The 13681-nt window shown below is 46.5% G+C and overlaps 1 protein-coding gene across 3 annotated transcripts in view; it reads left to right on the top strand.

Moving 5' to 3' along the window:
- LOC144674475 (sodium-coupled neutral amino acid transporter 7-like) overlaps positions 1-12677 on the top strand; it is a 31116-nt gene extending 18439 nt beyond the window's left edge. For 2 of the 3 annotated variants that reach the window (XM_078535810.1, XM_078535811.1), the window contains exons 8-11: positions 2459-2606; positions 5668-5861; positions 6472-6526; positions 8465-12677. In XM_078535810.1, coding sequence (XP_078391936.1) covers positions 2459-2606; positions 5668-5861; positions 6472-6526; positions 8465-8567 — 500 coding nt within the window. In that variant the 3' untranslated portion in view covers positions 8568-12677. The remainder of the gene's footprint in view (positions 1-2458; positions 2607-5667; positions 5862-6471; positions 6527-8464) is intronic. The other variant, XM_078535812.1, reaches the window with a different exon arrangement.
- Positions 12678-13681: the final 1004 nt, after the last annotated feature.

The raw sequence follows: 13681 nt of genomic DNA, 5'->3' as shown, positions 1-13681 counted from the left end.
TCAGAGGTGGAGCAGGTTTCCCTTTCACCTTTGGGACTTGAGTTCAAATCCAGTCCAGGCTGTTGGGATGAACATTTCCCTGCCCGGCTGCAGGGGCCTCCGTGAAATGAGTCTGGCCATTCTTACCCCAATTTCTACTTGACAACGAGGTTCACTTAGGTCCTTAAATTAGCAATTTGCTTGATGGGGCATCGGGTGGCGCAGAGTGTGTGGGAATTAGTACTGGCGCAGTAGATGGTGCTATTGAGCCTGAGACGTTGTTGAGATGTTGAACATAGGAGCAGGAGGTGGCCATTTAGTGCCTCGAGTCTGTCTGCCATTCAGTGAGGTTATGGCTGATCTGCAACCTAACTCCATGTACCCCACTTTGCTAAGTATCCTTTTGGTTAGCAAAATTGATCTCCCAACAATTGGCATTTGTGGAAGAGGGTTCCAAACACCTACCACTCTGTGTGCTGATGGCCCTAATTTCACCCCTGAAAGGCCTGGCTCTAATTTTTTGACTAGGCCCCCCTTAGTTCTAGACTCCCCAGCCACAGGAAATAGTTTCTCACCATTAACCCTATCTGTTCCCTTGGTATTTTGTAAACATCGATTAAATCAGCCTTTAATCTTCTAAATTCCGTGTAATTTACCTCTAGTTTATGTAATCTGCCCTTGCAATTTAACCCTTGGAGTCCAGGTATTATTCTGATAAATCTACACTGCACTCCCTCCAAGGCCAGTATATCCTTCCTAAGGTGTGGTGTCCAGGACAGCTCACAGTAACTCCAGGTGTGGACTAAGCAGGTTTTTATATAGCTGAAGCTTGCATTTTAGTCCTCTAGATCTCGAGGCCAGTATTCCATTAGCATTTTGATTATTTTTATGATCTAGGTATCTGAACTCAAACCTGTTTCTAGCTTTTCACCATTTGGAAAGTACCCTGCTCTGTCCTTTTTCGACCCAAAGTGGATGACCTTGTATTTGTCGACACTGAAATCCACTTGCCGCAGTTTTTCCCATTCATCGAATCAATTGATAGTTTTTTTTGTAATTTTATGCCTTCATCAACACTCGTTACAAAGCTGCATGTTTTTGTGTCATTGGCAAACTTGGACATGTGGCTTTCTGTCCCATCATCTAAGCCATTAATAAATACCGTGAATAGTTCAGGCCCAGCACAGATTCTTGTGGGACGCAACCAGTCACATCTTGCCAATTAGTGTGGCTGCCCATTATCCCTACTCTCTGCTTCCTGCTACTCAACCAATTTCAGAACCAGGTCAGCAGTTTGCCTTCAATTCCAAGAGGCCTATCTTTAACTAATAGTCTCTAATGAGAAACTTTATCAAGTGCCTTCTGGAAGTCCATATAAATAACATCCACAGACATTCCCCTGTCCACTACTTTAGTCATCTCTTCAAAAATTTTAATCCAAATCATCAGGCGTGACCCACCCTTTACCAATCCATGTTGGCCCTCTCTGATCAGCAAAAAATTTTCAAGGTATTCAGTCACTCTATCCTTAATTCTAGGCTCAATAATTTCTCAACCTTACAAGTTAGACTAATTGGTCTAAAATTCCCTGGTTCCGCTTTCTTTCTTTAGCAGTGTGACATTCACAATCTTCCAATCTAAAGGAATGGTTCCCAAATCAAGTGAACTTTGGAGGATTGTACACAACTAAAAGCAAAATACTGCAGATGATGAAGGTCTGAAATAAAAGCAGAAACTGCTCTAAATACTCAGCCGATCTGGCAGCACCTGTGGAGAGAGAAACAGAGTTAACATTTCAAGGCGAATATGATGGAGTCATATTCAAACAAATACGAATTAGGAGCAGGAGTAGGCCATTCAGCCTGTCGAGCCTCCTCCGCCATTCAATGAGATCATTGCCGATCTGACTGTGCCCTCAATTCCACATTCCTGCCTACCCCTGATAACCTTTAACCCCCTTGTTAATGTTTGATGGGGACAGTGTAGAGGGTGCTTTACTCTGTATCTAACCCTGTGCTGTACCTGTCCTGGGAGAGTTGGGCCCGTGTAGAGGGAGCTTTACTCTGTATCTAACCCCGTGCTGTATCTGTCCTGGGAGTGTTTGATGGGGACAGTATAGAGGGAGCTTTACTCTGAATCTAACCCCGTGCTGTTCCTGCCCTGGGAGTGTTTGATGGGGACAGTGTAGAGGGAGCTTTATTCTGTATCTAACCCTGTGCTGTTCCTGCCCCGGGAGTGTTTGATGGGGACAGTGTAGAGGGAGCTTTACTCTGCATCTAACCCTGTGCTGTACCTGTCCTGGGAGTGTTTGATGGGACTTTAGTCACTCAGATCATGTGTTTTATTTTTAATTGAAGTGCCTATGTATCAGTGATCTGTGCAGGGTGTCTAAATCTGGCCCCAGTGGCCTCCCTGTACTTGTTCCCAAGGCGTGTGGGTACGACAGCTTGCTGTTTCCTGATGGAATGTCTCTCTCCAGGAGTCTGTGGTTTCCTGACGTTTGGATCCAGTGTGAATGTTGATGTATTGCTGTCCTACCCATCAAACGATATCGCTGTTACCATTGCACGCGCCTCTATCATCCTTTGTGTGCTCACATCCTACCCCATCCTTCACTTCTGCGGCAGGTAAGGCTTCTGTCTGGGCCCGGGAGTGGGAAAGAGGGCTGCAAATGAGACAAAGGCTTGGTAACCATGCTCACTCCTCGATTAGCACCTTTGCTGCTGAAATCGGGGCTCAGCAGAGGAGACCATTCAGCGCCTTGAGCCTGTTAGGTCACGGCTGACCTGTATCTTAACTCCATCCACTCACCAACAAAAATCTCTCAATCTGTTTTGAATTTTGAAAAGCTTTAACAGCTGTTTTGGAAAGCGAGTTTCAGAGCTCCATTACAGTTTCATACGAGCGTACTAATTAGAAGCAGGAGTAGGCCATTCAGCCCCTCGAGCCTGCTTTGCCATTCAGTAAGATCATGGCTGATCTGATTGTGGCCTCAACTCCACTTTCCACCTACCATTTATTACCTTTGACTCTGTTGTCAATCAAGATCTATCTAACTCAGTCTTAAAAATATTCAGTGACCTTGCCTCTGCCACCCTGTGGGGCCACAGACTAACTATAAGAGAAAATATTCCCCCTCATTTCTGTTTTTAAATGGGAGGCCCCTATTTTTAAACTATATTCCCAAGTTCTAGTCTCTCCCACAAAGGGAAGCACCCATCCTGTCAAGTCCCCTCAGGATCTTCTCAGCATCTGTGGAGGGAGACACAGTTAAAGTTTTAAGTCCATATGGCTCTGAAGAAGAGTCATACAGACTCGAAATGTTATCTCAGTTTATCTCTCCACTGCTGCCGGACCTGTTAAGTTGTTCCAGATTTCCAGCATCTGCAGTATTTTGCTTTTATCCCCTCAGGATCTTATATGTTTCCATGAGATCAACACTCATTCTCCTAAACCCCAGTGGATACAGGCCCAACCTGTCCAACCTTTCTTCCTAAGACAGCCCCTTCATCTATGAAACCCTTTAGTCATGTTAAACACCTCCATGAGAACAAATGAGGGATCTCATTACAGATCCTCTCATCATAGACCCTCTCATTACAGACCCCAACCCTTCGCATGTAATACACCAATGTGACCTGTATTATAGCTAGTGTGGGGGAAAGGTGTTTGTCTGATCCCTGCTATGATGGGGTGTATATCATTAGCATTACCCTGCCATTAAAGTAACTCACCAAGGCTCCTTCGACAGCACCTTCAAAACCCACAACCACTACCATCTAGAAGGATAAGGGCAGCAGATAGATGGGAACACCAGCACCTGGAAGTTGCCCTCCAAGCCACATACAATCCTGATTTGGAAATATATCACCGTTCCTTCACTGTCACTGAGTTAAAATCCTGGAACTCCCTCCCTAACAGCACTGTGGATGTACCTACACCTCATGGACTGCAGTGATTCAAGAAGGCAGCGCACCACCACCTTCTCCAGGGTAACTAGGGATGGACAATAAATGCTGGCCTAGCCAGCGATGCTCACGTCCCATGAATAAAAAAATACTGTCAACTGGTTTCAACTACTTCTGTGGCTATGTTTTATTAATTTTAAAATTTAAATTTAATTTAAAATTTCCACCCCGATCAGATGCACCATGCAATGCCACAGGATGGTTTATGGAACCTGTCCTTATTTAACCCTTTCAGTCTGGGTATCATTCTGCTGAATCTGCACTGCACTCCCTTCCAAAGCTAATATCTCCTTCTAGAGGTGAGGTGCCCAGATCTGAGCACAGCTATTCCATATGGAGTCTGACCAGAAGCTTACATAAAACTGTAAATAATCGCTTTCTCACTTTTCCATTCCAGTCCTTACTGAGGGAATATCCACCATTCTGTTACCCTTGGTAACAGGGGGAGTGAGAGCCTTGAGGTGAAGTAGTTGGTGAATAACCCCATCAGCTCTTCACCAGATAGAGGCGATTTCTACTTCCGAGAAACAGTACATTTAAGCAATAAATGAATTAAGCTAAAGAATTCATTGCTTATTTAGTTCCAACTTTCTGCATATGCATGTCTCACTTGGTTAAGCAGTGAGAGATACAGAGCAGTTTACACACACACAATGGGAAGACAGGCAAAATATATATTGGCTCATTAACATTCTCTTTCGTGCCTGCTAAACCGACGGCTACCCGTCATTGGCCCAGTTCGAAACCATTAATATTCCATTTTCATGGCTCCTAGATAATTTTCGTGGTGTCTTGGTCAGCCCGTTTCCTCTCCAAGATCAATTGGCCAATTCTGAAGAAAGGGTCCCCATTCATTTGCAACCCCTTTCTGATTGGGTCCTCTACCTCGCTACTAGTTTCTTTAGTATGTTCTGTACCTAGTTCCCTAAATCTCTGTTCACAGTTCCTGACTTCTCACCATTTTGAAAACCGTCCATACAGCGCACTCTGCCTCCTGATATTGTGCCCTCAGCAAACTAGTATGTAACTGGTTACGCTGGCAGGAACAACTTGAAATTGTTCATAAACCAGTTGCTGCAGCAATGGAAGAGTTGAGAGTCTCTCTGGCTGGGTGTTCTGATTGGAATTGCTGCTCTGTAACACTCTGTTCTAGGCTAGGGGGATTTCTGCAGCAAATGTGGGGGGTTAGCTGTGTGTCTCAGGAGAACCCCCGTTCCCATGTTAGAATCACGGTTGTGTGGCCATTTGGACTGAGCGTGAGACTGGGGCTGTACCCCGGACAGGAGTCCACCTTCAGGAAAGGTGGAATGGACTAAGAAGGGGAAAGGTGCAGCACCCCCCCCCCCCCCCCCCGACCACCCCTGGGCACACAGCCTGCCTCGGGGGCACAAAACCTGGCCCCCCTCCACCCCCAGAAAACCAGGGCATGTAGACACCACCACCCCTCCCCGGCCAAAAAAAAACCCCGCAGGGCATGCAGCACCCCAGCAGCTAGTCCATGGCTGTTCCTGGTCAGTGCTGGTGATAAATGAGCCCAGTGTGTTGTCAGGATGTATCCACACATGGAGAGGCTCAATGAGCTCTCTGTGTGTGGGGGGGCTCTTCTCCCCCCCCACTCCCTCCCCCCCAACTCTGGGGCCCTCTTTCCCCTTCCCCTTTGGCCACCCCCGTCCCTCCCCCCTCTGTCTCTGACTTTGTGCTTCCTGTTTCTCCAATCCAGGGCGGTGATTGAGGGCCTTTGGCTTCGTTACAAGGGTGAGGATGTCGACATGACACGGGAGAGGCGCCGCCGGGTGCTGCAGACCCTGACCTGGTTCTTCCTGACCTTGGTGCTGGCACTTTTCATTCCAGACATTGGGAAAGTGATTTCTGTGATTGGAGGTTTGGCTGCCTGCTTCATCCTCGTCTTCCCAGGTGCATGATTCGCTGGGGTGGGGTGGGGAGGTGATTAAGCGAAGTTGGCGGGTAGCTCTGGGGTGACAGACAGGGAAGGGAGCCCCTGAAGGGTCAGGGGCAAACGGGCATGGTGTGATGTTCTCTTCCCAGTGTCTGTGTGCAGAGATGGCTGTGGAGCTAGAGCAGGGGGATTGCAATAGCATAGTGGTTATGTTAGTGCTGAACTAACCCAGAGGCATGAAGTCAAATCCCACCACAGGGACGAGGAATTTAAATTCAATTAATTAAATAAAAATCTGGAAATAAAAGTTAGTCTCAGTAATGGTGGCCATGAAACCGTTGCATCATTGTAAAGACCCACCTGCTTCACTCATACCCTTTAGGGAAGGAAATCTGTCATCCCTACCCGGTCTGGCCTACATGTGACTCCAAACTCACAGACATATGGTTGACTTTTAACTGGCAGGTTACTGGGGTCAGGGCTGCAGTGTCAATGCCAGGCTGCAACTCCCTGTGGAATGAGATTTCTATGACAGTGTATTGTTGTGATTGGGAATGCACTGCCTGAAGGGACAGAAGAAACAGATTTTGTCTGTACTCTCATTAATGTAGTATTCTCTGTGTTTAGGACTCTGTCTGATTGAAGCAAAACTTGCGGAAATCCAGCATGTCGACTCTGCCAGGTAAACACCCTGGTCGTAAAATCCACTGTCGTTAGCTGAATTTCTATTTTGTGCCGACTGGGAGATGTGGAGTATATAAAATGATTATACTTTGGACAAACTGACAGCTGTTTCATTTGAAGGAATCTGGCACTGTAGACTGGGTGAGGGGCTTATTGGGATTGTGGACTAGGGATAGGGCTCTAATGGGACTGTGGGCTGGCAGGGGCAGGGTCTATTGGGATTGTGGGCTGGGGGGTGGTGCAGGGGTCTATTGGGATTGTAGACTGGGAGGGCAGGGATCTTTTGGGATTGTAGACTGGGGGAGGGTTCTATTGGGATTGTGGATTGGGGGTGAGGGGTATATTTGGATTGTAGACTGGGGGAGGGGTCTATACCAATTGTGAAGGGAACAGCAATTTTTACTGCTTGAGAAGAGTGCGCTGACTGGTTGGCAAGAGGACTCTGGAGAATGTTCCCTGTTAGGCTAACTGACCTATAGTTCCCTGTTTTCTCCCTTTCTGGAATAGCAACATCACATTTGCTAACTTCCAATCTGTTGGGAACTTTCTAGAGTTGGAGAATTCTGGAAAATCATAACCACATCCACTATTTCTGCAGCTATCTATTTTACAAGCCGAGGGTGTAGGCCATCAGGTCTTGGGGATTTGTCAACTTTTAGTCACGTTAACATCTCCAGTACTATCCAGTACTATTTCTTTAATAATAATTACAAATAATTCCTCATTTTCCTTTGACCCTCAGTTCCCCACCACTTCTGGCATTTTTTTTGTCTTCTAATGTAAAGGCAAACACAAAATAACTGTTTGACACCTCTACTGTATTTTGTATGTCGACGTCACTGGCTAGGTGAACATTTATTGACCATCCCTAATTGTCTTTGAGAAGGTGGTGGTGAGATAGCTTCTTGAACTGCTGCAGTCCATGTGATGTAGGGAGGGAGTTCTAGGATTTTGACCCAGCGACAGTGACGGAACAGTGATATATTTCCAGGTCAGGATGCTGAGTGGCTTGGAGGGGAACTTCCAGGTGGTGGCATGCATTTGCTGCCCTTGTCCTCCTGGATGGTAGAGGTCATGGGTTTGGAAGGTGCTGTCGACAGAGCCTTGGTGAGTTGCAGTGCATCTTGTAGATGGTACACACTGCTGCCACTGTGCATCAAGGTTGGAGGGAATGAATGCCTATGGTGGTGGATGGGGTGTCAATCATGTGGACTGCATTGTTCTGGATTCTGTCGAGCTTCTTGAGTGTTGTTGGAACTGCACTCATTTGAGCATCCACACTCTCGACTCATACTTGTAGAATCTGTGGGAGGTCAGGTGGTGACTCATTCCTAACAGCAGTGTGGGTGTACCTACACCACATGGACTCCAGCAGTTCCAGAAGGCAGCTCACCACCACCTTCTCAAGGGCAGTTAGGATGGGCAATAAATACTGGCCCAGCCAGCGAAGCCCACATCCTGTGAATGAATAAAAAAAAAATTGCTGCAGAATTCCCAGCCTGCTCTTATTGCCTGCTGAATTTATATCACTACTGCAGTTCAGTTTCTGGTCAATGGTAAGCCCCCAGAATGTTGATAGTGGGGGATTCAGTGATGGTAATGCTATTGAATGTCAAGGGGAGATGATTGGATTTTCTCTTGTTGGAGATGGTCATTGCCTGGCTCCTGTGTGGCACAAATGTTACTTGTCACTTCTCGGCCCAAACCTGGATATTGTCCGTGCCTTGCTGCGTGTGGGCACAGACTGCTCCAGTGTCTGAGGAGTTGCTGCTTCTACGCTGAAAAGAGAGAAACCTGTGTCAAAAGGTGGGATATATTTGAATAACTCCATTCATTACTTTGTCTGCTTGACCGTTTATTAGCTTCTGTTTTATTCTGGTTTTCTGGTGATGAGTTTCTGTTCACTAATGGGATGATTTTCTCTGTCTCACTCCAGCTGGTGGGCGTTAGTGCTCTGTGGGATCCTCATGGTGTGTATGGGAGCTTTCATCTTTGGCCAGAGCACGGCGAACTCTATCTACCAGGACGTACATAAATGACCACAGACCCTGCAGGCTTTCTCTTCACCTCCTTTAATATTTTACACAAGAGGCTTGGTGGCTAATTGACCCAGTCTTAAGGGAACTGAACTGTATCATCAGTACAACGTTTACAGAGACTCTGCCTGGCCTGTGAGCTGAGACACGGCTAGAACAGCGTCTGCCATGGCACGATCAGATTCTGCAATAATCTCTGTGCTCTGGTACTTCCTGCTTATGAGTGTTACAGTCCGGGTGATTCTGACACTCAAACGTTCGTTCGTCAGTTTTTTTTTCTCAGGGTCCTGTTTACTCTGCAGCTGTCCAGGGTGTAGCTGAAGCAATGGGGCAGCACATTTTTCAGACACTCCACCGTCACTGCTATGCAGCAGGTGCTGTTGTCGCAGGAGACTTTAGGGTGTCTCCCCAGCACCCCCTCCTCTCCCCTGAAGACCTGGTTCAGTGTGACCTCTCGGTTTCCAACTGCATGGCCAGCAGTTTGTGTGACTCCTGTTTCTGTTCTTGATCCTGGGACTACGGTGCTGACAATTCTCTCTCCAGAATGTGGTTTATCTTTTTGTCTGGCAGGATGTCTCTCATTCCCAACTGGTGAGGCACACTGCATGATTTGAGCTTTGTTGATCAGGACTGAGCTGGAATGGGTGAGTTTCAGGTCACCTTATTTAAGCTTGTGGTTGAACCGTGACCTTTACCTATGTCTGAGCACAGCATTGTACTCCTGTGTCTGTGTGTTACAAGTGTGGATGTGATGATGTTGGTGAAAACTTTGTAAACGATTGCTCTTTATGGTGAGATTTTTAACATAACAGTTTCTGTCTGAATCTTGTGGCCATTCTGGCAGCAATAAAATAGTGCAGTTGAGAATGGGCCCAGCTCTCACTGAAACACCAAGCACATGAACATCCTCTCCCTCCCTGAGCCCATTACTAACTCTGGCTTTCACAAATCTGGTGACACTAACTCTGCCCTGTGTGTTACTGTGTTGGGCTACTGTTTATTTATCGAGCTCTTTATGCAGCTTGTTGCAGTTTTGGTCAGTAGCTGAGGTTCGAACAGGCTCTTCAGAAGGGATTTCCCTCTAGAACAACTGGGGAGTCTGATGTCCAACTCATCCTGTTAACACCCAGTGCCCTGAGCTATAATGTTCAGTATAACTGAACATACATCCACAGGGACTGCAGCGGTTCAAGAAGGCAGCTCAGCACCGCCTTCTCCAGGGAATTAGTGATGGGCAGTAAATGCTGACCCAGCAAGTGAAGCCCACATCCCGTGAACAAATAAAAAGAAACTTTCCTGATTCCTCTTTCCCAGTCACCAGTCACCTTCTATCCTTAGCGACAGCATCAGGCAGCTCCTGAGCAGCTGTTGTTGCTACGTTTCACCAGTGTTGCCCCAAGGTTGATATTACATGCATATGAATTAAGAGCATTCAGCCCCTTGAGCTTGCTCTGCCATTTGATAAAATTACAGTTGATCTGATTTTGGCTTCAACTCTACTTTCCCCTCTACTCACTATACTGTTTTGAGTCCCTTGTTAATTAAGAATCTATCTAACTCAGCCTTAAAAATATTCATTGGAGGGGCAGGAAGGCTGTGCAAAGCAAATCCTTTGCCGAAATCTCAGGATGGTCTTTACTGACCTGGTTGCTGTCCATTTCTCCCACAGCTGGGGAGGGAGGGCACTGCTGAAATGATTGACAGAGGGAAGAAGCTCTGATTCACAGCTGTTGAGCTGTAGGACAGGGTTGGTTTAATGGCAGAATCAGGCAGCTTGCCAGCCACTAATTCCAGGTTGCAGATGGTGGGTTCGGGTTGGCAGCTGTAACCCGCTCTCCCCTGTTTCAGTGAAGCCTGTCCTCTGAAACACTCAGCCAGCCTGTATCTGTACCACTGTGTGACTGTGTTTGATAATGAAAATCACTGCTGCTGTCTAATGGTTCTCAACTTTTTGTAAAATTTACATTTTTCACTAGATCCACTTTCTTCAAAAATATACTGTACTGAGAGAATACTTGCTTATACTGCAGTGATAACTGCCTTAACTGGGCTGTGAATCAGCGCACACACCACAAGGCTCAATCGTTGGTCTGCACTGAGTTAAGCAATCGCAGCCATGGCTGAGAGATACCTGAGCATCGAGTTCCTCCATAGCAATTCCCTTTCTCTGTATCCTCCTCTAGCCCAATACCCCTCCCCACCTTGAGATATTTGTACTGCAATTCTGACCTCTTGCCCATGCCCGATTTCCTTTGCCCTTTCATTGGCGGCCATGTCTTCTGTCTGGACCCTGAGCTCTGGAATTCCGTCCCTAAACCTCCCTGCCCCTCTCCCTCGTTTTCAGACACTCTTTCACGTGTTCTTTGACCAAGCCTTCAGTCACCTATCCTAATCTCTTCTGGTGTTACTCAGATTTTGTCTGATCATCGCTCCTGTGAAGTACCTTGGCATGTTTTGCTAGTTAAAGGTGCTATATAAATGCAAGTAGTTTTCCATGGACTGGGTGAAGGAGGGAGACCAGGGTTCCTGACTACTATCTACTGCTGGAAAGTGTTACTCGAGACTAATCTAGGCCAAGACTTCCGTAAGAACTGAGTGAGTGATGCAGTGTCGAGGTTGATGCTCTTCAGGTGAGGCTCCATCTACCCTGTTCCAGCTGAATGCAGTACCTCATGTGGCAGCCCTGGTGTCCTGGGTAACAGTCTTTCATCAACCACCAGTTATTTACCCATTACAGTTGGAAGGATTTGGTTATGTGTAAAATAAGCTGTGATGTGACCTGATGTTAATATACTGTGCATCAAAGGTAACTCCTTGTATGTGAGGTTTTTATATGAAGGTATTATATGAAAATGTGTCCCCTGAGGGGAAATATCTGAAGGGAGAGAAATTCCTGAAAATTTGGATCTAACCTCTCCGAGTGGAGGTAACACTGGGACACTCAAAGGACGAGTTTAGCTTACATTTCCCCGTCCCTTCTCGAGGCACCCCTGCTAGTTGAGACTTTGGATTCATGGCCACTGACCTTCCTCATTACCTAACCTGTAACAGTACCTGGGTAGTGAATGTAGCGAAGGTATTTGACTGTGGCAGGCCTGTTCCTTTGTGCAGTTTCCTGAATGGGGCATTGGATAGTGATCAGGATGTGTAACTCTGGCTGTCAACACAATGTTAAGCATCGAGGAGAGAGTCTGGGCTCTTCAACCTGAGCTCTGTGCATGAATAAACTGAACCAATGGGCCTCATTAATGCAGTGATTCTTGTTTAACAGTCACCCAGGACCCATCTCGTACCATTCCACCATGTCTGACTTCAATAAACGCTGAGCACTCAATGATTCAGATTCTGTCACATTATTTCATCACATTGAGCCAGGAGTTGGAGGTAGGAGAGAGGGGATCCAGATTGGCTGAGTTTTATTGTCGATGCCCATTATGATCAAACTGGGTCCAGAGTTTGGTTCATCAATACCTGCCATCAATACCATAATATTCACACGGGTTGCCCTGAGTCGTCCATATAGTTTTCTTGCATATACGATTGTGGCAGAAAAGAGCTGAGGTTACTTTTAAGTGCAAGAGGCATTTTGAGTCTGAGCAAGCAGGAGGCATAGCCAAGCTGGTGTTCAGGGTAGGAGTAGGTCATGTGGTCTGGCTGTCTGGGAGGAAATGTTAGCGTTGTCTTTCCCTAACCCCTGATTATTTGGTGCTTTTATGTTTAGAGTAGATATTTCTGGGAATTGTTGGTTCAGTGTCACCTTGAAGGACAAACGCGTAACCCAGGCTGACAGTACATTGCAGTACTGAAGGAATGCTATACTGTTGGGGGTGCTGTCTTTTGGATGTGAAATTAAGCCAAGGCCTTATCTGCCCTCGGGTGGGTATAAAAAAAAATCCATAGCACTATTTAAAGAAGAGCAGGGGCCCTCTGGCGTCCTAAGTAACATCTATTCCTCAAACAGCAAAACAGATTATCCAGTCATGACCTGTTTGTGGGAACTTACTGTCAGCTATCCTACATTTCAACTGTGACTACACTTCAAAAGTACTTCTGAGGTTCCCTGTTGAATGATTTGCTCTTGTTCATCAGCTGACCTTTTCCAATAAGCAGAGTGTGTTAAGAAATCCCCACACATTGGTCACCTGAGATGACCAGTCTTCCACCAAACCAAACAGAAATCAAACTATCTCCATTGCCTATTTGGGGGATTATGACTGTTAGTCAAACAGCCTTTTCCCTCCCTCTGATATTTTTATAATTAAACAGAAGAGAATGAATGAACCCACTGGGTGGGATCTTCCAGTTCTCAAGTCATCAGAGATTTGAATGCCTTGCTGCATCTGCTGTAGGGGAACAGTGCTGCAGCTCAGCCTGACCCTCTGTAGGGGCCTCGACCCCCCGCAAGGAGGCCTGGTGGGGGGAGGTACCCTCGCTCACGGTAAAGCCCTGTAGGGGGTCCTCAGAGGCCCCAGTGGAACACTCGCCTGCTCACGGGGAGCTGAACACAGCTGTTTTCACCATACAGGGAAGAACTTGTGTAATAAAAGCATCAAAAGTCATTTTCTGGAGAAAGCAGTGAGTTTATTCAGCAGTGTGACATTTGTTAACAATCATCTTTAACATTTATCTTGAAAGATTGATTAAAAAGCTCCCTAAGGAAACTGATTGCTTTGGACATTCCAATGATTAGCAATCTTTAGATTACAAAAGAAGCCACATTCCAAAATGGGATTTTTACCTCAAAATAGCAACAGCACCAATCTGGGCTGAGGGTGGGACTCCGTGTGTGCGTGCAGGGCCCCAGGCTGGGCTGAGGAGGATTTCCTGTGTGTGCAGGGCCCTGTTCCAGACTCTACTATGAGCCTCCCTGTCCAAGGGTTTCCACTGGGCTGAGAGGAGGAGCCTGATTCCGAGGACATGTTAATATCCCATTTCATGGACACGATTGCCTCTGGTGGTAAAGCCATTACCCAGGGCAATGCTGAAACCTGAATATGAAAGTGTGATGTGAGAGGTTCTGAATCTGCCTCTGGGTGAGATTTATCTTTTCCTAATGATCATTGTGCTGGGTCCACCATTTTGTTTCTGGCTGTGGGCGAGCTGCCCATACCCTAGTT

This window comes from Cetorhinus maximus, unplaced genomic scaffold (assembly GCF_964194155.1).
Source record: "Cetorhinus maximus unplaced genomic scaffold, sCetMax3.hap1.1 HAP1_SCAFFOLD_675, whole genome shotgun sequence".
Lineage (NCBI taxonomy): Eukaryota > Metazoa > Chordata > Chondrichthyes > Lamniformes > Cetorhinidae > Cetorhinus > Cetorhinus maximus.
This window is presented reverse-complemented; position numbering and strand designations above follow the sequence as displayed.